This window comes from Nematolebias whitei, chromosome 7 (assembly GCF_014905685.2).
Source record: "Nematolebias whitei isolate Nwh7 chromosome 7, NemWhi1, whole genome shotgun sequence".
Classification (NCBI taxonomy): domain Eukaryota; kingdom Metazoa; phylum Chordata; class Actinopteri; order Cyprinodontiformes; family Rivulidae; genus Nematolebias; species Nematolebias whitei.
Genome location: NC_056504.1, coordinates 34,930,450 through 34,957,872, shown reverse-complemented (window position 1 = coordinate 34,957,872; position 27,423 = coordinate 34,930,450). Strand labels below are relative to the sequence as shown.

At 39.5% G+C, this 27,423-nt stretch overlaps 1 protein-coding gene across 1 annotated transcript; it reads right to left on the bottom strand.

The window, feature by feature from the left end:
• Window positions 1-139: 139 nt before the first annotated feature.
• On the bottom strand, window positions 140-23,596 carry ipo9 (importin 9). Its single transcript, XM_037679444.1, has 24 exons — window positions 23,306-23,596; window positions 20,578-20,639; window positions 20,316-20,402; window positions 19,177-19,378; window positions 15,498-15,586; window positions 15,029-15,115; window positions 13,926-14,045; window positions 13,189-13,289; window positions 12,923-12,981; window positions 12,683-12,834; window positions 12,498-12,596; window positions 11,644-11,750; window positions 11,355-11,494; window positions 9,466-9,628; window positions 9,047-9,273; window positions 7,928-8,076; window positions 7,719-7,847; window positions 7,267-7,542; window positions 7,003-7,169; window positions 4,411-4,544; window positions 3,594-3,713; window positions 1,302-1,412; window positions 1,114-1,193; window positions 140-567 (listed from the first exon to the last, which is right to left on the bottom strand). Exons 1-24 carry the CDS (start codon window positions 23,463-23,465, stop codon window positions 457-459), a joined length of 3,132 nt encoding a protein of 1,043 aa, XP_037535372.1. The 5' UTR covers window positions 23,466-23,596; the 3' UTR covers window positions 140-456.
• Between the last annotated feature and the right edge of the window lie 3,827 nt (window positions 23,597-27,423).

The following is a 27,423-nucleotide window of genomic DNA, read 5'->3' as shown; positions in this document are numbered from 1 at the left end:
GGCCTCTCAAAAAAACAAACAAAAAAAAACTTTTGTATTTTTTTCCTTCAATGAAAAGTTTTTTGGAAGCTTTTTCCATGTTGCATTTCAGTCTGTTTATACAAAAAACATGAAAACGACTAGTTACATGTCAAAGAAGTCCACGCATGTGTCATCATGATCCATGATCTTCTTAGTGAAGAGCTTCCAATCTCTCATCCAAGTTGAAGTTATTCCAAAACGGAGACCTTTGACCTCGTTTTATAGCTACGAGTGGTCCTGTCCTCTTCAAATAACTTCACATCTGCAATGTTCATCATCCATTATCAAGAAACAGGGAGGTCAAGGGTAAGTGCATGAGTCTCTTCCCACCTCATTCCTTTTCTTTGTTTTTAATTCATCATGAGATTGAAGTCACAGGAACATTTCAGGGTGTTGTTGATGGAAGATGACGTATTGAAATGACCAACAGCACAGCTACAAGCCTATAGACTGCAGGGTTTGTCTCTCAGCGTTGTTGAGGTGGCCTGAGAACATGCTGTAACATGGCTGCTGGGCAAATTGTGTTAAAAAATCCGTCAGGTAAGCCTGAGGAGACAAGTGAGAGTAAATACAGTAATATCAGTGGATTTAATTGTAAAAACATCATTGTGCATGCCAAAGATCCTTTTCAGTCAGTATGAGTTTGAATTTTAAAATACAACTATAATACAACTGTTTTACTGTTATAATACTTGTAAGGTTCAGGTAAAAAAAAAAAAAAAACTTCAAAAAGCTTATAATATAAGTATTTTAATCCTGTAAAGTATAAATATAAAGTCAGAAAAACTGGAAAGTTTATGCAACTTGTTTGTCTCTGGTTTTACACGTGAATAAGTTTGCATCTAATCTCACAGTAAAAAAAATGATACAAACTGTTCTTGTTTAATTTATCAGTAAAATCAGTTCAACTTTGCAACTTTTAAATTTCTACTTTTGAGATTTTGACATCAAGACATTTTAACCCAAAAACATCTTGTTCCATTTGCCTTTTATTCTCTAAGAAAATTCAAACTGTACACACAATAACATCCCTGTGCTCCTATTGATTGTTAAATCTAAAACCAAATAAAATCAAACGTTCACAACATATACCTGTAGATCAATCTGATATATGGGGTCTTTCAAGGCATCTGGATCATCCTCATCATCATCATCTTCATAATAATCATCATCTATTAAAAAAAAGCTTAATTGTGTCAACTGTAAAAATGTGTAAGAAACACTAAGAAAGAAGTAAACTGTTGTATATTGTACAACAATGAGTTAGGAGATTCTTTTACCATATTTGTTAGAGGTAAGGAGTTCATCGAGCAGATGCCCTGCCAGCCCTTCATCCTCATCCTCATCCTCCCCCTCTTCCTCCTCATGGTCATCCCACATCCCGCTGGAATCTGAGAGAAACAGAAACACTTGGTTGCAAAATGTCTGCCATCTTCATCTTTGTTTTTTTTTTTTTAAAGAAAATACTATGAGCCATTTGAGGACAAACAGCCAACTTCAGCCAATTTAAAGCAGTTGGACCAGCCATTTATCAATTGATATTTACTCTTTTGGACGGATTCCTGAAAAATATGGCTGAAAATCATAAGAATTCTTCTCAACGAGTTTCAAACTGATTTTGGATCAAAACAATGACTCAAGCCTGCGACTAACTTAGAGTAGCGCACTTAATGAGAGAGAGGGAGAAAAGAAGTTGACATCACATTTAAAAGCAAGTACCGTATTTTTCAGCCTACGAGTCGCAGTTTTTTGCATAATTTACATGCCCTGCGACTTATAGGCCGAAGCGACACATTTATGGATTTTTCCCCATATTTATAAACCAATTTTTGGCTGAGATATGACCATTTTCATTCATTTTGACAGAAAAAAAGATTGAGCAGTACCACTTTCAGCCACTTGATGGTAGCAGAATAGTAGTAGCGGTATGGCATGCCGTTGTATCATGTAATAGGTAAACGTGGCTATAATGACAAATTCAAAAAATTTCAAGACAAAAACAACTAGACATTATTTATTATAATTTACTTCATACGTTATTGTTTGTTTTCTTGAACTTTTTTAAATTTACCATGTCCTGGATGACTGAGAATCTTCACCAGCTATTAATGACACAATCGCCTTGCCATATTTGTTGTGTAAAGCGCTTTGAGTATCTTGAAGTAAGATAGAAAGGCGCTATATAAGTACAGTCCATTTACCATTTACCATATATCCACCACCACCGTTCTGCTCGCTGCTTGGAGCAAGTCAAACCAGCTGCACCGCCCTGGTGAAATGCAGCTAATTTGACCATTAAAGTGCATTTATTAAGCAAAGGTTAGACTGAGACACAAATTTGTCATAATTTTGAGCAAACAAATTGTTTTTAGGTGTTTATCTTGTTAAATTTGCACAGTGGCTCGTCGCGTGCACGCATTTACTTCCACATATCGGATTTTGAAATACAGCTGATTTGACCGTCAAAGTGCATTTATTACGCAAAAATTAGACTGAGACACACATTTACTATAATTTTGAGTAAACAAAAATTGTTTTGAAGTGTTAATCTTGTTAAATTCTTGTTAAAGTTCTCCCGTGTATGCTCCCGCGGCTGCCATTTGGCAATCATCGATTTTTGGCACAACACCGGCCCACATTTCTGGGTTGTCAGCGGTGAGGCATAACAAATGTGACGCGTCAGCTGTGACGCATAATAGATGCAACATATATGGTAAAGCAACATATTTATGGATTTTTCCACTTTATTAGACATATTTGGACTGATGCAACTTATAGGGCAGAGCGATGTGTATGGCGGAAAATACGGTATACAACGCACAACTATGAATTAGATGAGACAATTCCTTCTTGCTCTAACAAACTCAAACTTTGTGCCACTTGAGTTTTTTTATTTGAGAGAACCGACAAAGAACATGTTTTTATTTTCACAGAACTGAGAACCACACCATGAAGTCACCGAATACGTTATCTCACAATGGTTTCATTTTTTATTCATACTGCCCTACAGTTTATCTGGACCTGTTGGAAGAATCGCAGGACAGCGAGTCGGTTCCTTCCACAGATAATATCAGCGGTCATTTTATTTGCCACCTCGTGTGTTGATATCACCAGCTGTCAATGATAAACGCTGATGCTTTGTGAATGGTGTTTGAAACACCAATCACTGTGTGAATGAGACTGATAAACATTACTGTAAACAGGGTTAGAAAGATAATCAACTGAGACCTGTATTCATTAACACAACTTTCAGTGCTGTTTAGAACACAAACACCAGCTGCTGTTTGAGGCAGCATTCATCGATGCAAAATGGAAGAGATTAATAAAAAATATGTCTGTAATGGCTTGTGTGTAATTCCTGTTAATCACTCTTCCAAGGTGTAGGAACATAAGACTACTAAAACTGGATGATAGCGGAGTCACTACGCTTGGAAGTTCATGTAATGAAACGCACAACTCCACGTGAACCAACTTGTTTTTTTATCTCATCTCAATGTTTTCCTCAGAACTTTAAATGATGAAATTCAAAAAAAATCTGTATTAGAAATGACTTTTGCTCAGTTTCCACCCACCTTGGCTCCAGTCTGCTGCGTTTCCTCTGCTGGCGTTTGCTTCCACCACGGTCGACAGCTCGTTGATGATTAACTTAAAGATCTTCACGAGCAAAGGAATGTTGGTCCAGCGCTCTGGGTCTGTTGAACATAAAAACAAAGAGTAATAATAATGGCTGTAGTATTTACAAATGTAGCCGTCATAATTAAAAACCTGAATGATTGTTATAGAAAATAATAGGGATGTACAATATTATTGGCATGGTATTGGTATCAGCTGATATTAACGATAAAATTAAATATCAGACATCAGCCATTCCATCAAAATAACTCACTAATATAAAAGGCGCTGTTTATATATAATGTGTGTGTATATATATATATATATATATATATATAAAACCCAGTGATAAGGATGCCTGCAGCACCAGCACAACGTTATGACATCATGCACGCTGTTGAGTTTAGATTTGTGAAAATTTACAAATTTGCACTGTTCGAGTGTTGTCATTGTGTTAGAGTAAATGTCATGAATGAATTTGACATTAAACATAATCTAAGTTGAAGTGTTACATCGTTTTCAGCTCCCTTTTTGGTGTCTGCATTTGGCAGCAGGCCAAATTTGACAAAGACCATGCAGAATAATGTAGTAGTTTAAATCCACAGCAGAGAAAGATATGTAGTCTCTGTAAGTAGGTCTAGGAAACAAAAAATCAGTTTTGGTATTGGTTTTTGGCCAAATAAGTTTTAACATATCAAATATTGGCCCAAAATCCAATATTGTGCATCCCTAGAAATAACAAACAAACTAGCACAATGTAATATAATAAAGTCTTACTCTTGGCAGATTTTGCGCGTGTACGGATGCCTTCATCAGGGTTGTAAATTTCTTCTCCCTTCACCATGATGTCTTGAAGACGTTTGTCGTCAGTGTTGATGCCATGTTGCAGTAGCTTACACAGCGCAACAGTACTGCAAGGACAAAATAAATATAAAGATGAGCTACAGTTTGTGTGTCAGGATCAGACAACTAAAAGCACAAATCACAAATTATCCTGCACTGTATTTGAACACACAAATTTATGCTTTCACCTCAAGTGCTCAGCAAGTCTTGTCTTTTAGTAGAACTTTCTAAGGTGCGTCTTTGCTCACAGACATGTAGTGAGACCAGCAGTGTCTCTTTTTTATTTTAAATACTTCAATTACAAATACTTCTGTGCATGGATATAAACAGGATGAAGGGAAACTATGGAATACATTTCAACCTTGTAGCTTTCACAATAAGTATCCTTCAAATTCCTTAACGTGTGAAACATCCGTGCATGTCACTTAAAAAAAAAAAAAAAAGACTAATTCAATCTGCATCTTTAGTGTGGATGGAAAAGATGAGTTTACTTGTCTTCAAGAATAAGATTTTTTTCTCACTTCAAAATGAATAAACATATTAGCAAAAATAAACCATTCCATTATAAGAACTAAAAGTTAAAGCAGACATTTTCTAATTCTGCTTAATGATTTAGTTCAGGCACCAGCGACTCCTGTGCCCAGAAAAGGAAGAAGCATGTAAAGATAATGAATGGATGGATTGATTTTAGAAACATTAGCTGTACAGTGGGGAGAACAAGTATTTGATACACTGTTGATTTTTCAGGTTTTCCCACTTGCAAAGCTTGTAGATGACTGTAATTTTTATCATAGGTACTCTTCAACTGTGAGTGATGGAATCGAAAACAAAAATCCAGAAAAATACAATGTATGGTTTTTAAATAATTAATTTCCATTTTATTGTGTGAAATAAGTATTTGATACACCAGAAAAATGAAACTTAATATTTGGTACAGAAACCTTTGTTTGCAATTACAGATATCAGACGTTTCCTGTAGTTCTTGACCAGATTTGCACACACTGCAGCAGGGATTTTGGCCCACTCCTCCATACAGATCTCCTCCAGAGCCTTCAGGTTTCGGGGCTGTTGCTGGGCCACACGGACTTTAAGCTCCCTCCAAAGATTTTCTATGGGATTCAGGTCTGGAGACTGGCTAGGCCACTCCAGGACCTTAAGATGTTTCCTACGGAGCCACTCTTTAGTTGCCCTGGCTGTGTGTTTTGGGTCGTTATCATGCTGGAAGACCCAGCCACGACCCATCTTCAGTGCTCTTACTGAGGGAAGGAGGTTGTTGGCCAAAATCTCACGATACATGGCCCCATCCATCCTTCCCACAATATGGTGCAGTCGTCCTGTCCCCTTTGCAGAAAAGCATCCCCAAAGAGCGATGTTTCCACCGCCATGCTTCACGGTTGGGATGGTGTTCTTGGGGTTGTACTCATCATTCTTCTTCCTCCAAACATGACGAGTGGAGTTTAAACCAAAAAGTTCTATTTTTTGTCTCATCAGACCACATGACCTTCTCCCATTCCTCCTCTGGATCATTCAGATGGTCATTTGCAAACTTCAGACGGGCTTTGACATGCGTTGGCTTGAGGAAGGGCACCTTGCGTGTGCTGCAGGATTTTAATCCTTGACGGTGTAGAGTGTTACTGATTGTTTTCTTTGAGACTGTGGTCCCAGCTCTATTCAGGTCATTGACCAGGTCCTGCCGTGTAGTTCTGGGCTCATTCCTCACCTTCCTCAAAATCAATGATGCTCCACGAGGTGAGATCTTGCATGGCGCCCCAGAACGAGGGAGATTTTCCGTTATTTTGTATTTCTTCCATTTTCTAATAATTGCACCAACTGTTGTTGCCTTCTCACCAAGCTGCTTGCCTATTGTCCTGTAGCCCATCCCAGCCTTGTGCAGGTCTACAATTTTATCCCTGATGTCCTTACACAGCTCTCTGGTCTTGGGCATTGTGGAGATGCTGGAGTCTGATTGATTGAGTGTGTGGACAGGTGTCTTTTATACAGGTCACGAGTCCAAACAGGTGCAGTTAATACAGGTAATGGGTGGAGAACAGGAGGGCTTCTTAAAGAAGAACTAACATGTCTGTGAGAGCCAAAATTCTTACTGGTTGATAGATGATCAAATACTTATTTCACACAATAAAATGGAAATTAATTATTTAAAAATCATACATTGTATTTTTCTGGATTTTTGTTTTAGATTCCATCACTCACAGTTGAGTACCTATGATAAAAATTACAGTCATCTACAAGCTTTGCAAGTGGGAAAACCTGAAAAATCAACAGTGTATCAAATACTTGTTCTCCCCACTGTACGTACAAACTGTTAAAAAGCATTAAACACAAAGTTAAAACGGTCTAAACTGCTGTGGTATAGGGTTTTCTCTGGATACCACAGTGAGAAGCTAGCATTAGTTATTTTAATATGCTGCAGGCGTTTAGACAAACTTATGGCTGGAGGTTAAACTCATGATTAATGTTAAGTTGTTACATATAAGAAAAGTTTTTTCAACTCAAAAGTTGCCTGACCTGACTTTACCCTCGTACTGTCCGTAGAAAAGATGCTGCCTGCTCATCCACTCGGTCGTGACAAACTCCAGGGCAGGCTTCCCTGTTGGACCTGGCAAACTGCACAGAAACTCCAGCAGAGGCTCCAGCTGAGAGTGAACCAGGTGGGCAAAAACCATGATCAGAGACTACGGAGGATAAGACAGACAGAAGAGACTTGTTAGTTTCTGAAAGTATTGAATTATTTGAGATTTTATTCAGCATATTATATTCTTTCCTCTTTACCTGCATGACACTCAGAGTCTCAGCTTGTTGCATTTTGCTCAGAATTGCTCGAAGGATCTGGTCTAACTGTTCCCCGAGCTCCGTTCCTGCTCGAGAGATCAGCGTGGACACCAGTCTGCCCACGAAGGCAGCTGTGAATTCTGAAGTCCGGGGGTCCAGCAGCTGGTTCACTACCTGCATGACGTACCACAATCCACTGTTCCCCTGCTCATCCCTCCACTGCGCAATCTGCTCAAGGGCCACCGAGACGTACGCCCGCAGACACTCGCCTCCATTCTTAGCATAGAGAAAATATAAAAAGTGCTTCAGACCAAGGAGAAATACATGTAACGTGATATTTTTATTTAGCACTTATTCAGTTCATTTTAAATTCACAAGAACGGTTCCTAAAAAAAGTATCATGCTCATGTCTAAATAAGGAGAACATGGATGAAAAGTTAAGCTTCTTTAACCTGCATGATTGTGTTGTCATCGGTGCGTAAAGTGCACTGTGCTACCACAGGAAACGCCTGACACACCAGCATCTCTGACAGAGGAGGTTTAGTGTTTCGGACCACTGTGGTCAGGATGTCTATGGATGTCTGAAGCAAAAGAAATAAAACTGTTAATCTCAGGGAAAAAAAAATTAGTTGGGCGTTTCTTGTCAACACATCTTACTTACGGCACAGAGTCCGGTGGGGATCTTGTCATGCGGAGCCTGCATGATGCTGACCAACGTTGGTATGAGACGCATCTGCATTGGGCCCTGGCAGCCTTCGATCTGAGCCAGCTCCTTGAAGATGTCCTGAGCCAGAGAGGCCACCACAGGATCTGCAGAGGAGAGAAGACAGACCCAGAGAGAGAGAGAAAAAAAGATGGAATAATTAGGCCTGTCACGATAACAAATTTTGCTGGGCGATTAATTGCCTCAGAAATTACTGCGATAAAACGATAATACAGTTTGAAATTTGACAATAATTAGTAATTATTGTCAAATTTAAGAAGAAATGTTGGTTAATTTGTTTTGAGTGTAGTACCTCTTTTCGACCACCACAGTATAAGACTGTCTGAACCGAAGGATGGATAGTGAGGGAGCGAGCTGTGTGTCTCTAAGAAAAATGGGAGGGAGGCCCCTTGACGTGACATGGGCTGTCTCTCTTTGGTTCTCAAAATAGTGGACGCTCGGTGTGGTTTGAGCTCTTTAGCATAGCATTTTTCACACAAAGCTTTTAATTATTTTTTTTTTTTTTTTAATCCGTAAACAAGTTCTCAGCTTCTTTTTGCAGAGAAAAACAATTTTTTTGACGAAGGCACGCGGGTTTCAACCGTGAATTTTAAAGCTTGGACAAGATGGAGGTTTTTTCCCCCTGAGGTCGGCCTGTTAGCTTAGTTTGTAGCTTAGCTTCTCAGCTTAGCTGCTTTTAACGATCCAAAAACACAATTTTGGACGGTTAAAACAGATTTTAAAGAGAAAAGAGAAAGGGAGGGGTCAGTGAAGAACAACGGAGTTTAGCTTTTTGTCATCCAGTGTCCAGTAGAAAGACAGAGACACGAAGAAACGATAAAGTCGATAAATGAAAATATGGTCAATCATTTTCATTTATCATGTGATTAACTGATTTATTGTTTATTGTGACAGGCCTACGAATAATCAAATGTGGAAACATCCACCTTTTCTGGAAAAACAGAAATAGTATTTTCTTGTGCATTTCATTCAGCTGATAGAGGAAAAAAAAGTGAAACACTTAATTCCAATACCTAAATAAACAAAAGGCATTAAACGTTTGAGCTGCATTATTACCATTGTTATATTTAAGAAAAATGGCGATAGTGAGGGGGCAGATCTTATTCTCAGCACTGGTGGTGAAGCCCGAGTCGACGGTGCAGACGATGCACAGCGTCTCCATGACGAGTGTGAGTACTTCTGAGCTAAACTGGGCAGCAAGCTGGATCAGTCCCTCTAAGATACTGGGGAGGAAGGGCTGAAGAACATGTGTGCTCTCTGACAGCTTCAACTGATCACAGTACCTGCAAAAAGACAGAGTGGAAATCCAACAACAGTATTCATCTAAGTTATTCACCTCAGTTCAACTGATTAAAGATCCTAAAATCCACAACATGTGGAGCGCGAGTTGGAAATGCTCATTTTACGTTGACTTTTCATTAAAACAAAAAAATTGTATGTCCAAGTTACGCCGCAGTACACAAAATCCAGCTCACCCCCAGATGGCTCTGACCGCAGAGATGCGGACGGACGGCGGCTGGCTCTCGTGGAGGCCGCTGACAGTGGCCTGGAGAAACTGCTGGATGAGCTCAGGAGACATGACTATTGTGAAGCGACTGGCTGCCCACAGAGCTCGGCCGAGGAGGAACGGAGATGCAGCTGGGAAAGAAAATAACACAAAAATGTCAACACTGAAGAGTACCAGTATATTAAGTTAGAAAACTAGAAAGTTCCTGGAGAAACTTTGATGGGGACTGGCAAGTTGCAGCCATTTTTTAGTTTTATTTGCCAGTACTATGTGTTGGGGTTCGCTCTCAGCTACCACTACACCAGATTTCAGCTCAACGTGGTAAAAAATAAATAAATAAATAAATAAATCTATGAATTAGTAATTTTTTTTCTTTAAAGCTAGTGGCCATCTTGGATTTTTGATTTGGATTCAGTATGTGATGGGGAACGTTCTCAGCTATAACCACATCAAATTTCAGCTCTGTATGTGTAGCAATAGCTGAGTTAAATCCATTTAAATTTAGCTTTGTGGGCATCTTGAATTTTTTTTTTATTATTCAGTATTTATGGGGCATTGCTCTCAGCAAATTTCAGCTCAGTATCTCAAAGAATGACTGATTTATAGCTAATTTGAGATTTCTAAATGGTAGCTGTGGCAGCCATCTTGAACCAAAATGGCTCCAAAAGTTAATCAGTGTTTCATTAAGAGACCTGTTCCCTCTGGGTCACGTGACCTCACTGTGGCCGTTAGACGTTGTTGAGTTCTGTCAGTGTTTTTTAGTGGGAAAAATGTCTTGTTTGTAAATTACATCGCCATGGTAACTCGAAACGTCAATAAAAGTAATAGCACACATCACGGTGCCGAGTCGGTCATTTTGATATATAATTTATGGGGGGGGGGGAAGAGACTTGTGGTTCGGGCCACATTAAAGTTGACAGAAAAGCAAGACAGGTGTATAATAATAGGTGGCTGTCGTTTTAGGCAGTCCCAAAAAGTATTCTTCTGATTAAATGGAAAATATGGTAAACAAGCTACAAAGTGATACAAGCCAGTGTAGGTGTTGGTTCAAAACCCAGATAAACAGCAAAGATATTCAGTGTAAACTCTTTGCCAACACAAATATGCAAATCATTAATAGAGTGAAATGGAGGCAGATGTCCAACTCATTAAAGGAGCAGCAGAGAGAAAAATTATTTACTATAAAGGTGATGTGAAAATAGGACAGCAGGGTTGCGCAACTGGTAGAGCTGCTGTCTCTCAGCGAGCAGGTTCTTGGTTCAAACCCCGGTCCTGGGGCCTTCTGGGTGGAGTTTGCATGTTCTCTCCGTGCATGCGTGGGTTTTCTCCGGTTTCCTCCCACAGACCAAAACATGCATGTTAGGCTGATTGGTGCATCTAAATTGTCCCTAGGTGTGAGTGAGAGAGTGAATGTTTGTCTCGTTTGTCTCTATGTGGCCCTGTGATGGACTTGCGACCCATCCAGGGTGTACCCCGCCCCTCGCACAGTGATTGCAGGACATGGGCACAGGCGACCCCCGTGACCCAAAATGGAATAAGCGGGTAAAGATAATGGATGGATGGATGACGTGAAAATGAATTAAAAGACGCTGTATTTTGACTCTTAGATGACAACTACTCCATTATAGGACTTTCAATATTACGCTTTCAGATTTTTAAAGTATTTGTAATTTTTTTTTTTATGTTAGAAATGTGATAAAAAGGATAAATTCAATAGGCTGAATATTACAACTATGTAAACTTTTATTTTCAATTCATATTATTAATCTTTTGCATAACTTTGCAACCAGAAGAAATGTTAAAGGCATCTTATGGAGTTTCACACACTCCACCCGCAGTGACTGATTTGAACCTCACCTGCCAGATTGAGATCAGCGAGAATGACACTGGCCAGAAAACCATGCATGTCAAACTGGATACGACCGTTCTTTACGTTTTCTGTGATGATGGTTTTTACTGAACCCAGAGCCAGCATACAAGCCTCGTGAATCTTCCACCTGGTTTAATAAAAAAATAAAAATAAAAAAAAAGATAAAAAATTTTTTTGCTTCCTCTTCTCCAAGTGTGCCATGTCACTTTGGGACAGACAGAAAATGCTCAAAGCTAGAACTCTGTCGTTCAGCATCATTATCGGACGTTTGCTTACCAGTGCTCATTGCCACTGTTTTTAGCCTGCTCTGCCTCCTGGAGGTGTCTGGTTGCTGCTGCTGCCAGCGCTGCTGCGCTCTCATTCTGAAACTCTGCAGCCACAGCCTGCAACAAGAACCAACAAGCACTGTCACAAACAGAGAAGCAGGCGGAAAGGTTTGCAGACGACCAAGTTTTACTTTCAAACCACAATAAAGTTAAAACATTTAACCTCACGACACAGTACAATGATTAACAGCTAACTGAAGAGCCTTTAAAGCAGTGGTTCTCAAACTAGGGTCCCCGGGAGTCCACGAGCCAGTGCTTAGGGTTTGCAAAAATAAATAAATAATATATATATATATTTTTTTTTTTAAACAAAAGCACATAGATGTTAAACAACCCATTAAAATACACCAAAATGCAGGAAACTGCATCTAATAAAAAAATCTAAAAAGGACAGTGATATTTATTTCTCTAATATAATGACAACACTCCAACAGTGCAAATTTGTAAATTTTCACAAATCTAAACTCAACCTGTTCACAAGCGACAAGTGAAAAGAGCCCAAGTAGTAGTGCATTAATAGATATACTTGATAGTTTCCTAAATTAAAAATTAACTTAACACAGAAGCCTTTTATATCGGAGAGTTATTTTGATGGAATGACCGATGTCCGATATTTAACTTTATCGCTAATATCGGCCGATACGGATACCATGCCGATAATATTGTGCATCCCTAAAATAAACTGGATTGAATGTTTCTGCAGTGGCCCAGCAGGAAAATAAAAACCAAGACATAAATTTAAAGATACCAATAAACTGTACACAATGGTTGTTTAATTTACATGTAGTTTTGCTTTAATCTCACCAGAAGCAGGTCCTGAGCAGAGATCCTGACAGAGTAGGAGAAAGTGTCGTCGTCCTCGTCTTCTACAAACTGCTGAGGGTTTGCCGTCCACACTTTGATCTTATCAGACAACAGAGCAAACAGTCACACAAACAGCATTCTGTTTTCACCTACGTGCATGCACGCTGGTCTCAGTCATTCCTCACCTGGTCTTCAGTGATCTGCATATAGAGGATGATGTAGTAGATGAGTTCAGGCAGAGCTTTTTTCACTGTGGTCTTAAACTTGTTGTTTTCCAGCAGCGTGTGGACAAACTCGAAGATGTTGAACACCAGATTTTCAAAACCCAAAACTTCACCTACAAAACAAAAATCAACATCAGTAAACAAGCTGCAACAGAAAGAAAAATAAATGCAAGTGGATGGAGAGAAAGAAATTCTGCTCACCATCTGAATCTACAGGGTCGTCCACTTCCTCTGTGTAGTTGACTTCTGTTCTTACATAAGTGAACAAAAGGCTAAGGAATATTATTCATCTCTTTGACTTTTTAGCTGGGCTACATTTATTATTGTCATTACATCCATACAACAATGTTGCAACATTCAGTAATGTGGATTAGTGATATGAGAGGCTGCTCTAAAAAGACTAAACAAACTGCAATGAATGCAAAGAGTCTTATCATTTAATAAACAGCTAACGCTGTGATGGATATAAAGCTGCACTTTCAGTCAGAGCGTTCCAAACAATGGGTAAGATTTGCTGCATAGAGGACACCATGGGCTTCGGGAAGTTCTTCACTAATGCGGTTACTGCCTGTGGAGAAAAAAAAAAGAGGAAATGGAAAATAAAGCCTTCAAGTGTAATAAAACTATTACATAAAGAAGTGTAATAGCTCTTAGCGTATATCTTAGATCCTTTAGTGCAGTGGTTCCTGACCCTGGTCTTTGAGGAACAACATCTTGCATGTTTTAGTTGCTTCCCTGCTTTGACACACCTTATTTGAATGAATGAGTGATTAAGTTGTTGAAGCAGGTGTGTTGGAGCAGGGAAACAACTAAAACATGCAGGACGGTGTTCCTCAGGGACTCGGGTTGGGAACCACTGCTTTAACGTACTGTTTAGCATTTGTTTAGCGTATTAGTGTACATCTTAGATCCTTATTTACAGTTTCTTTTTATATTTTTGCTATTTTTGAGTGTAACAGAGACCTTGAGTACACAGTTTCATTCCACCTCATGTACCACATGTGATGTGAATGACAATAAAGATACTTGAACTTGAAAACAAGAGAAACGTTTAAAATGAAAGGAGGAGAGGTTACAAATAATAAAAAAATGTAAACTTAAGTAGAAAACTTGTAATTATAAAATCTTCTGTTCATGATTGAGGACATTCAAGTCTCTCTCTGGGCAATCTCCTGAAGACTTCTTGGTCTGTAAAGACCCTCACCTTGAGGACTTCCATCTTGAGCCCACTATCAGATGAAGGCCCATCAGGGATTTGCAGAGCCTGAACGAATGCTTCTGTGAACTGCTGCACCACCGGGAAGATCAACGCTTTGGCTGCACCCTACAAACAGAAATGTTTAACAATGACGTAAAACCAAGATAAGAACTATAGCGCAGACTTGCACCTTTTAATAGATTTAGCAGCATAACATAAGGACATAAGAACAAAAAACTTTTCAAACGATTACAAGGCTTAACCAGAGAGGGAAAAAAAATCATTTAAAAAAATGTAAAAGCCTGCACCAAAATTAAACTGAGCAAATCAAAAAAATAATAATAATAAAAAAAAAACTCCCTTTGAGGAAAATGCAGTGATGGATGTGCTTTGGCAACCAGCAGGTTAACTGATGTAGCATGCTAAATTCTGCAGCCTCAGTAAAAGTTGAATCAAATGAGTGAATTTATAGATTTGCATCAATCAAACAAAACTACTTTAACTACTAAAATGTGAAAATAACAGCAACAACATCAGGTGTCTCTTCATGTGAACAGTTTCAACAATGTCCTATCAACAGAATACATAAATATGATAAATCATCATCATCAGCTTTATTTATAAAGAGCTTTAACACCAGCCACAGCTGAAACGAAGTGCTGAACATCAGTAATAAATAAGATAAAAGAAAGCATAAAAATAAAGTTACAAAGCTAAGCACACAATAGTGAATTAAATAAATAATAACCACCAATACATTTTTCTTTTCCTGTAAGGAACGAGCAAAATGTAAGATGACAAAGTCAGAATTCATGCAGCTCCAATAGTAAAAAAAGTAGTTCAGATATAAAATCCATGTCAATGATTTGGATGAAATTTGACCTCAACCCTACCAAGTCTTTGGGAAACAATGGAGACTAAAACTTGTTCAACAAATTAACAATCCTAGTACTTTGAGGAAAAGAAAACAACTATTTAGCTGTGTGTAAAAATAAAAGTTTTCATGCTGATGTCCTGTTGTAACATTGATCTAGAAAATATCAGAATCGGTGCTTTTATTAGGGTTTGTTTTATTAATTAGAGAAACACTTATCCCATGTTTGCATCACCTTTTCTAGCTCTTCAATAGCACAGATGAGGTTGGCACAGGTGGTGAATATCTCCACTGCTCTGGAGCGGGTACGAATACTGTAAACCTGGACAGGATAGAGAAACACAAGGGATTACATGCCATCAGTAACAGACAGCTTTTGATATTTGTGTGTAACGTGTGTACGACATAGTATAAAATCCTATTAATTTATTTTCCAAGAGGAAATTGTCAAAAACCTTCACTCCTGATTTAATGATTAAAAAAATATATAGTTCAAACAAACATAAACACTGGATTTATACTCCCAAGTGAACACAGCTTCTTTGCAAGACAAAGCCACATCCAGAGGAAAGAAAAAAAAAAAAATAGTTTTAATAAGCATGTAGTTTGTAGGGAAAATGTATTGTAGAAGAACAAAAAAGGATAAATCTGATTGGTGAACTGCTCCAACATGTCGACATGATCAGTAAGTGTTGTTGTAGTACCTCTGCCATGGTGAAGATTTTGTACATCTCAGGTAAGATGACAGGAGCAACCAGCGGCATCTGCGTGTCTGTCACTTCTCGAGTAAATTCTGGATAAAAACAGATGTTAAATAACTAAGCTATTTACAACACAATTTTCATCTTAACAGGCCCAAAACAGTATTGCATTTAAATTAGGCCTGTCGCAATAAACAATAAATCAATTAATCAAATGATAAATTAAAATGATCAACCTCATTTTCATTTATTGGCTTTATCGTTTCTTCGTGTCTCTCTCTTTCTACTGAAGACACTGGATGACAAAAAGCTCATGTCAGGGTCAAGGGGCCTCCCTCATTTTTCTTAAAGAGACACGCCGCTCACTCCCTCACTAGCCATCCTATGGTTCAAACAGTCTTATACTACCAACCAGTGGTCAAGAAAAGGTACTACACACAAAAATTAACCAGCATTTCTTCTTAAATTTGACATTACTAATTATTGTCAAATTTCAAGCAATATTTTCGTTTATCGCAATAATTTCTGAGACAATTAATCGCCCAGCAAAATTTGTTATTGTGACAAGCCTAATTAAAATGTGATTAGTATATTTGGACCAATCAACACATTAAACAATGATACTCTGTGAAACAGCCATCATGTCATGAATCCTCACTGATAAACAGAGAAATCTGAGTTAAATTAATTAGTGCGAGAAAAAAAAAGAAGAAAAAAAAAGCTGAGTTTAACATTCACTTTAGTCTCAGTCAGATCTGAAGTGTTAGCTTTTATTTTTTAAGATTCTTGCACTATAGTCTGTAATCACCACAAAAATCAAGAAAATCTAGATACAGTGCCTTGCGAAAGTATTCGGCCCCCTTGAACTTTTCAACCTTTTGCCACATTTCAGGCTTCAAACATAAAGATATAAAATTTTAATTTTTTGTGAAAAATCAACAACAAGTGGGACACAATCGTGAAGTGGAATGAAATTTATTGGATGTGTCAAACTTTTTTTAACAAATAGAAAAACGAAAAGTGGGGCGTGCAATATTAATCAGCCCCTTTACTTTCAGTGCAGCAAACTCACTCCAGAAGATCAGTGAGGATCTATGAATGATCCAATGTTGTCCCAAATGACTGATGATGATAAATAGAATCCACCTGTGTGTAATCAAGTCTCCGTATAAATGCACCTGCTCTGTGATAGTCTCAGGGTTCTGTTCAAAGCGCAGAAAGCATCATGAAGACCAAGGAACACACCAGGCAGGTCCAAGATACTGTTGTGGAGAAGTTTAAAGACGGATTTGGATACAAAAAGATTTCCAGAGCTTTAAACATCCCAAGGAGCACTGTGCAAGCAATCATATTGAAATGGAAGGAGTATCAGACCACTGCAAATCTAACAAGACCCAGCCGTCCCTCTAAACTTTCATCTCGAACAAGGAGAAGACTGATCAGAGATGCAGCCAAGAGGCCCATGATCATTCTGGATGAACTGCAGAGATCTACAGCTGAGGTGGGAGAGTCTGTCCATAAGACAACAATCAGTCGTACACTGCACAAATCTGGCCTTTATGGAAAAGTGGCAAGAAGAAAGCCATTTCTCAAAGATATCCATAAAGTGTTTTAAAGTTACCCACAAGCCACCTGGGAGACACACCAAACATGTGGAAGAAGGTGCTCTGGTTAGATGAAACCAAAATCGAACTGTTTGGCCACAATGCAAAACGATATGTTTGGCGTAAAAGCAACACAGCTCAGCACCCTGAACACACACCATCCCCACTGTCAAACATGGTGGTGGCAGCATCAGAAATCAGAATGCCTTTATTGTCATTATACGCAAATACAATGAAATTAAAAGCCACTCCTTTTTTCAGTGCAAAAACATGCTCAAGAAAAACACAATAAAAAATGTAACGGAATATAGATATAATAGCATTATGAAAGTAAAAAAATACAAGTATTTCACAATTTATATTGCACATTATGGATATTAGTGAGGTAGTTAAGGTGACTGAGAATATGAAATGTCAGTAGTATTGCACAATAGAAGTCCAGGTGTTTGGGAGGTTAGATCACTGCACCACCTGGTGGTGGATGGGTTAAATGCAGAGACTAATTTCGCCATTGTATGGAAACATACAGTGCTGACATTGTGATGACATTATTATTATTATTATTATTATTAAATCAGTGCATGTGTGAGTTCAGTGTGGTGATGGCTTTCGGGAAAAAACTGGTCTTGAATCGGTTTGTTCTTGTTCTGATGCACCTGTAGCGCTTCCCTGAAGGTAACAAGTCAAACAGTTCAAAACCCGGGTGTGAACAGTCCTTGATTATGTTTTCTGCTCTGTTGAGGCAGCGTGATGTGTAAATGTCCATCAGGGAGGGGAGAGGGCAGCCAATTATCTTTTGTGCTGTCTTGACTACTCTCTGAAGCCTCTCCCTGTCAGCCAGGGTGCAGCTGCCGTACCATACTGAGATACAGTAAGTCTGCAGGCTCTCGATGGACGAGCGGTAGAAGGTCAACAGCAATTTAGTGTTCAGGTTGTGCTTCTTAAGTACTCTTAAGTGTAGTCTCTGCTGAGCCTTCTTGATGACCGCTGGTGTTGTTCTCTTTCCAGTTAAGGTCAGCAGAGATATGGACACCAAGAAAACGGAAAGTGCGAACCCTCTCCACGCACTCGCCATTGATGTAAAGGGGGGCTAGGTTGGTGCTGTGCTTCCTGAAATCAATAATCACCTCCTTGGGTTTTTTTATATTCAGAGCCAGATTTTTCTCTGAGCACCAGGTTGCTAGCTCCAGGACCTCCTGTCTGTAAAATGTCTCATCTCCCTTAGAGATTAGTCCGACCACTGTGGTGTCATCAGCGAACTTGACGATGAGGCTGTTGTTGTGGAACGGGCTGCAGTCATGGGTGTAGAGACAGTACAGCAGGGGGCTCAGCACACAGCCCTGTGGGGAGCCAGTGCTCCGCGTACGCATCATGGTTTGGGCCTGCTTTTCGTCAGCAGGGACAGGGAAGATGGTCAGAATTGATGGGAAGATGGATGGGGCCAAATACAGGACCATTCTGGAAGAAAACCTGTTTGAGTCTGCAAGAGACCTGAGACTGGGACGGAGATTTATCTTCCAACAAGACAATGATCCAAAACATAAAGCCAAATCTACAATGGAATGGTTCACAAACATATCCAGGTGTTGGAATGGCCAAGTCAAAGTCCAGACCTGAATCCAATCGAGAATCTGTGGAAAGAGCTGAAGACTGCTGTTCACAAACGCTCTCCCTCCAACCTCACTGAGCTCGAGCTGTTTTGCAAGAAAGAATGGGCAGAATTTCAGTCTCTCCATGTGCAAAACTGATAGAGACATACCCCAAGAGACTTGCAGCTGGAACTGCAGCAAAAGGCGGCGCTACAAAGTATTAACGCAAGGGGGCCGAATAATATTGCACGCCCCACTTTTCAGTTTTTAATTTGTTAAAAAAAGTTTGACACATTCAATAAATTTCATTCCACTTCACGATTGTGTCCCACTTGTTGATTCTTCACAAAAATTAAAATTTTACATCTTTATGTTTGAAGCCTGAAATGTGGCAAAAGGTTGAAAAGTTCAAGGGGGCCGAATACTTTTGCAAGGCACTGTAAACTTTTGCCTGTGTGACGATCTGCAGCATGCTCAGATTTTACATACCTGTGAGGACCCTCATGGCTCCATGCACAGCATTAATGTCTCCACTGACCAGCATCTCCATGAGGAGGGTGAAGAGCTGAGGCCACGCCTCGGGCCAGTCCCAATGAGCAATGGCCGACACGGCATAGGCGACACTGGAGCGAACTTTGCTGATCGACTCCTGCAAACCATTAGGCAGCAGCTCCCTGATGGCAGCTTTAGCCTGGAGGAAACAATGCAAGTTTGACAAGAAGTGGCCTCAAATCATTCAGGAGTCAAATTTATACAGTTTTCAATAAATCCTTAAAAGAGAAAACATGGAATGGTCCTGAACTACATGTATGGTTTTACACCTTCATTCCACTAATTTAACTGGAAAGAGCTAAATAGATTTGTTGCCGGCAGATTCAGGTTTTAAACTTTAGTGAATAATAAATAAATAAAACACTTTAATATCTCAGCAATGAGCTTGGAGTAAATAAGCAAAAACAAGCCTTAATAATCACAACGACAAAGAACTATTAAAAGTTTGAACATAGAAATATTGGATTTAGGATTACACACAACTAAAACATATTTTCATTGAGTTATTAGAGCAGGGGTGTCCACACTTTTTCAGCATGCGAGCTACTTTTAAAATTACCAAGTCAAAGTGATCTACCTATTACACAAGAACAGCCTCTGGGTATGTTAGTGTTTTTTCAATGTTTATTGGGGGTAATAAACAAAATATGAGAGGGTTTACAAAAAAACCCTACAACAGTTTCCATGTCAGTCGGGTTGCCAAATAAGAAATTATGAACTATAGTACTGTGGCTTTAAAACAATAGTATTTTGACCTAAACTGTCATATGTGCTGAGTAAAGATATTCTAAGATGAGGTGTGTGTGTTGTTTGTTGAACATGTGCACAGGAAAGGAGGCGGTAAATAAGACATTTTAGATTTATCTGGCAACCCTGATGATGCGATCAACTGCATTCATTGTGCATGCAGCATCTGCATTTAGGCCTATCTACTCATAATGCCTAGACGTATTGGGCACCCCTGTATTAGAGGATACTGCCATACTGTCAGAAGCATCATTATCCATCAACTGTGCAAGAAGTGAAGAGGGAGGAACAATCTGTGAAGCAGCAGCATTTAGTGAGGATTGTTTTACCTGATCTGTGGTTTCAGGAGGTCTGAACTTTTCTGACTGGGAGGACCAGTGAGTCTCCACATACTGTTTCAGAATGACCGATGCTAACTGCAAAGACAGACAACCGGGTGTTGGTTAAACTGCTCCTGAATCAGTGAGCAAGGTATAAAAACATACAGATTGTGATCAACAGCATAATAAAAACAGTCCTGGACATAAATGTGGTATTGGTGCATATGGATGGACTCTCTGTGACTTATAAAGATGTTTTGTTCTGCCTCACCTGACGAATGGCAAGTGCTCCCTGAGGATCGACTGTGAGTTCAGCCAGGTGGACACCAAACTCTGCAATAAGAGCATCATTGGAGGTAAGCCATCACCTAACATTATAAATGCCATATAGACGCAACATGTAAAACAACAAACGCTCAGCTGGAGATTGACAATGCTGTGTGTTGTTGAGGATAATCAGGAACAGCATGAACACAACTTGATTAAAGATAAAAGAACAATGAAAGCCAACAGACTGATTCAACCCTGGCATTCAGGATCAGCATCAACCTCCAACTGGATTTCAACAAGAGTGACATCCGGCGCCAGAAGACAATGTTAGTGCTGACAATCCTGCCTTAGAGGGGGGCCAGCGGAAAGGGTCGGCCTTGCTGTGACGCTTGTGCATGGTGGACGAACAGTGTGGACAATTAATTTGCAGGATGAGAACTCCAGCACAATGGAAAGTCTAGTTGAGAGCACGAACTACAGCCACTGTGCACACCAAATCCATTTTACCTGCATGCTGGAATGATTTGTTTATGAACACATTTTGTTTTTAAACAGTCAGCAAGCCAGAAAATAATGTTGGTTAATTTTGTTGGAGAAGAAAAAAAAACCAACCATTTAGTGTTAAACTGATTTTTTTTTGTTTTTACTTAAAAGTTTCTAATTAGCAACCATGACCGCTTCAATACCACAATGTAGAAGTGACGCTAACCATGGTTAATCTAACTTACTGCATTCAATTAAAAAATACTTTATTAATTCCAAAGGAAAACTAATTGTTGTAGCTCATCATCCTGGTTTCATTAAGAGTCGTTCTAGATGCTGATGGCTTTGGGCAGGAAGGGTCTGCAGCAGTCCGTCCCACAGCAGATCTGAAGAAACTGGCTGCAGATGCCGATCCGTCCACCCAGACCCAGCAGAACTCTCGGTCCACTTAGGCAGAACTCCTCCCCGAGCGATGCCATTTCTCCCAGCAGCCTGCCGAGCCCATCATCGTCACGGACTTAACTGCAGATGCCGGGGGACGATCTCGGTCCTCTTGTTGTCAAGAGTTGTGTTTTCCGCTACCTCCAAGATCTCTGCGGTCAGGTACTTGAGCACTGCCTCCAGGTAGATAGGAATGCATCCACAGCACCTCCTTTTCAACTCATTTGGGGCTGTAGTTGAGGTATTTTTTGAGCTTTTGAGATGTTAATCAGCTGCTCCCAGTTGTAGAAAACCCCCTTGTTGTTATGGTTATGCATCCTAACAAATGTTCAAATGTAAAAAAGGTTTCAGTAAAAATAAATAAACCATAAAATTAAGAAATATCATAAAATACATTGCTTTAATTGCAAATAAAATAGCCTGGCTACAGTTTATTGTTTAACTTAAAAAGTACCAATTAAAAATATCATGAAAGCTCATCAGAAAATATTAAGAAATTAAAAACAAATAACCTGCAGCCATGTTCTCATATCCTTAAATTGAACATTAGTAAGCAAAATTTGTGACCAGCTGCCAACTCCGAGGTGTGTTTGTTTACAAAAACAGGCAAAATGAATGAAAAGGTTGACAAGACGTTCACAGAAGAGCAGTTTGGGACCGAGAAATCTAGGAATTCCGATATAGTGACACCTAATTACACTCAGATTTGTTGAGTGAAGAGTGTAGATAAAAAAAAAGTGATTTGTTTACATTGAGTGCATACCTGCATTTTAGATTTAACACATCCACATATTTGGAACCCACTTGCAGCAAACTTTTTCAAACTGCACCATTTGATGTAGCTCAGGATAACCTGTTTTATGTTTGATTCCATGGTTTGCAATAAGGACATTTAACACAACCACACTGGGCATCTCTACGCCTATTAAGCATCTCATTTGTATCGTGATACATTAATATTCCAAAATTAGCTGTAGTTGAACTGAGACAAATGAGAAAAGAGTCTGTTTCGGGTAGATTTATATTTACATGGTGATACACCTATAACTTTCTCGCATTTACTCAGTCCTGACCATGCAGAAAACTAGCAGCACGTCGGGCGGGATCAGAGGAAGAACCCCCACACCCAGTGGGTGACGACGACTTCGCGGGAAAATCTGTCAAGTGAGTCTCAATGGTTGCCATAACGACTGAGGAATGAATCGTAAAGTTAATAGTTTTATTAGATCACTTTGAGTTCAGTTAAAACAGTAGTTAGTTCCAGCGCTGGTTGCCAAGCAACAATATATGCTCACGAGACTAGAACAGACAGTAGGTAAAACCGCATTTACAAGTTGAGCAAACACACAAGTTGTTGTTTCTTTGTACCCAAAACAGGAAATATTAGCTTGTTGTTGTCAACATAATGGAGTTCATCCTGTTGCTGAGGCCGGGGGTTCGGTGCTCACATTATCTCCCATGTGCTGCATATACAAGCTAGGTCATGGCTAATGATTTACACTTGTCACCGCCTAGCTTCGGGTCGCTCGGTCCTGTCACCTTTAAAACAACGAAAACATCTACAAACCTGACACATGACAACACTTTTTACGAGCTTTGAAGCTGATTTAAACGTGAATAAGTTCTGAGATTGTGGCCTAACGTTAGCTACATGGACTCGGTGCAGTTCAGCTAACGTTGCGGCTGTTAGCCGAGTTGACGCTCAGTCTCAGCCCCGACACAAAGCAGCAGTCTCCGACTGGTGACACCACGGGGAAGCTAACCATCGCTAACTCGTTCTTGTAGCCTCCAGAGTCTCCACTCACCTTCAGTCACTTCCAGCACTTTAATTTGCTCCTCTGCGGCGGCGCGCACTTCTTGAACCGGGGAGAGGATCGCGGTTAGCGTCTCAATCAGAGCCTCTTTCAGTCCCTGCTGGACGGGACCAGCGGCCGAACCCGGCCGAGCGTCTCCCGCAGCGCTCATGTCTGCTGTTGGATGTTCTTGTCTTGTAGCCCCGCTAACAGCGAGTTCTCTCCAGCCGGCGAGGAGCCGACAACTACGGACAGATCGGAGCGCGCCAACGCATGGAACAGTGGAGGCGGAGCTTCGCCGGAGGAAGCACGCTCAGACTTCCGGGTCAGCCCACTTGTTTTATTTTATTACTATTAAACTATGGCTCCCTCTAGCGGATCAGTGGATGCAGACCTACGATGATTATTAAATATTTGATTAAAATCTATGAAATCAAACATAAAAAAGGTTTTTGACGATATCAAATGGCGCAGTTTGAAAGAGTAAGTTTTCCATTTGTATTAATGTGCAATTCTGAAATGTAGTTACGCACTCAATATAAACAAAAAGCACTTTTAGCATATTTAACTCAACAAATCAGAGCATAAATATGTACCAGTACTATATAAAAACTGTCAGACTTGTCAGTCCAGAACAGCTTGTTCACACATGTCAGAATTGCTGACTAATTTTCAGTCATTTCGACTCACTAGTTCTTTTTTCTTCAAATGCTGCATTTAAAACCAATTAACAATCAACATTAAAAAAATTGTGCAGATTTTGTATTTTAGTTTGATTTTTTTTAAAACAGGCTTCATGAAATTGCAGAGAACCTTTAATATCTGGTTATGATCATTGTTTATGTGCATTTCTAACCAAAAAAAGTTTTCCCACGTTTTTTTGTTGTTGCTCAAAACCCTAAAATCTGTAAAAAAAAAAAAAAAAAAAAAAAAAAAATTGATTAGGTTTATACACATGGTGAAATATAGCTTAAATCTTTCATAAAATACATGTTTTCTCAGTTTTGCATATTTATGAAACTATAAAATTTTACTTTACTTCAGTGCAAGTAAAATGTGCACTGTGTGGCCAACCCCCTCTTAAAACTTAACAAATTAATATTAAATTTATACAAATTTAAAAGTTTTTATCTCCACATTTTCTTTGCTACAGATATGATGAATGCATGACTGCTGGAAATAAATACATAAATGTTTATTTCTAGTTATCAAGAATGCTCACTTTTGTGTTATTTTCTGCTAAGATGTGTGTGTGTGTGTGTGTATATATATATATATATATATATATATATATATATATATATATATGTATGTATGTATGTATGTATGTATGTATATATATATATATATATATATATATGTATGTATGTATGTATGTATGTATGTATGTATATATATATATATATATATATATATATATGCTTTACCTACACCACCCAGTTTTTGATGTTGTCGGTACTTTGATATACGTAAACTGGTAGAGCTGCTGCCTCTCAGCGAGCAGGTCCTTGGTTCAAACCCCGGTCCAGGGGCCTTTCTGGGTGGAGTTTGCATGTTCTCTCCGTGCATGGGTGGGTTTTCGCCGGGTACTCTGGTTTCCTCCGACAGACCAAAAACATGCATGTTAGGTTGATTGGTAACTCTAAATTGTCCCTAGGTGTGAGTGAGAGAGTGAATGATTGTGTCTCTATGTGGCCGTGATGGACTTGCGACCCGTCCAGGGTGTACCCCGTCCCTCGCACAGTGATTGCTAGACATGGGCACCGGCGACCCCCGTGACCCAAAATGGAAGAAGTGGGTAAAGATAATGGATGGATGGATGATATACAGTGAGGAAAATAAGTATTTGAACACCCTGTGACTTTGCAAGTTCTCCCACTTAGAAATCATGGAGGAGTCTGAAATGTTCATCTTAGGTGCATGTCCACTGTGAGAGACATAATCTTAAAAAAAAAAAAAAAATCCATAAATCACAATATGATTTTTTAATAATTTATTTGTGTGTTACTGCTACAAATAAGTATTTGAACACGTGTGAAAATCAATATTAATATTTGGTACAGTAGTGTTTGTTTGCAGTTACAGAGGTCAAAGGTTTCCTGTAGTTTTTCACCAGGTTACACACTGCAGCAGAGATTTTGGACCATTCTTCCACACAGATCTTCTCTAGATCAGCCAGGTTTCTGGGATGTCGCTGAGAAACACGGAATTTGAGCTCCCTCCAAAGATTTTCTATAAGGTTTAGGTCTGGAGACTGGCTAGGCTACTCCAGAACCTTGATATGCTTCTTACGGAGCCACTCCTTGGTTCTCCTGGCTGTGTGCTTTGGGTCATTGTCATGTTGGAAGAACCAGCCACGACCCATCTTCAATGCTCTCACTGAGGGAAGGAGGTTGTTCCCCAACATCTCACAATACATGGCCCCAGTCATCCTCTCCTTAATACAGTGCAGTCGTCCTGTCCCATGTGCAGAAAAACACTCCAAAGCATGATGCTTCCACCCCCATTCTTTGTCCCCCAAACACGGTGAGTGGAATTAAGACCAAAAAGTTCTATTCTGGTCTCATCTGACTTCATAACTTTCTCCCATGACTCCTCTGGATCATCCAAATGGTCACGGGCAAACTTAAGACGGACCTGGGCGTGTGCCGATTTAAACAAGGGAACCTTCCGTGCCATGCATGATTTTAAACTATGACGTCTTAGTGTATTACCCACATTAACCATGGAAACAGTGGTGCCAGCTCTCTTCAGGTCACTGACCAGCTCCTCTCGTGTAGTTCTGGGCTGATTCCTCACCTTTCTTAGGATCATTGAAACGCCACGAGGTGAGATCTTGCATGGAGCCCCAGTCCGAGGGAGATTGACAATCACGTTTAGCTTCTTCCATTTTCTAATAATTGCTCCAACAGTTGATGTTTTTTCACCAAGCTGTTTGGCAATTGCCCCGTAACCCTTTCCAGCCTCGTGGAGGTCTACAATTTTGTCTCTGGTGTCTTTGGACAGCTCTTTGGTCTCAGCCATGTTAGTAGTTGGAGTCTTACTGATTGTGTGGGGTGAACAGGTGTCTTTATGCAGCTAACGACCTCAAACAGGCGTTTCTAATTTAGAATAATAAGTGGAGTGGAGGTGGACGTTATAGAGGAGGACTAACAGGTCTTTGAGGGCCAGAACTGTTGCTGATTGGCAGGTGTTCAAATACTTATTTGCAGCAGTAACACACAAATAAATTATTAAAAAATCATACATTGTGATTTCTGTATTTTTTTTTTTTTTAGATTATGTCTCTCACAGTGGACATGCACCTAAGATGAAAATTTCAGACCCCTCCATGATTTCTTAGTGTGAGAACTTGCAAAGTCGCAGAGTGTTCAAATACTTATTTTCCTCACTGTATGTATATATATTATGTATATGGACCACTGTGTTTTTTGAGGTCCAAGTTCAATGCAGCCGTCTACCAGGAAGTTTTAGAGCACTTCATGCTTCCTGCTGCTGACCAACTTTATGGAGATGCAGATTTCATTTTCCAACAGGACTTGGCACCTGCACACAGTGCCAAAGTTACTAGTACTTGGTTTAAGGACCATGGTATCCCTGTTTTTAATTGGCCAGCAAACTCGCCTGACTATTGTGAAGAGGAAGATGCGATACGCCAGACCCAACAATTCAGAAGAGCTGAAGGCCACTATCAAAGCAACCTTGGCTCTCACAACACCTGAGCAGTGCCACAGACAAATTCGACCCCACGCCACATTGCTGCAGTAATCCAGGCAAAAGGAGCCCCAACTAAGTATAGAGTGCTGTACATGCTCATACTTTTCAGTTGGCCAACATTTCTAAAAATCCTTTTTTTTATTGGTCTGACGTAATATTCTAACTTTATGAGATATTGAATTTGAGGTTTTCATTAGTTGTCAATTATAATCAACATTAAAAGAAAAACATTTGAAATATATCAGCCTGTGTGTAATGAACGAATATAATAAATGTTTCACTTTTCGAATGGAATTACTGAAATAAATAAACTTTTTCATGATATTCTAATTTTATGACCATCACTGTATTATCTGCACAATCACGACAGTTTATTGGCCTACTCACTTCACAGAAAGCACAATGGCTCTTAC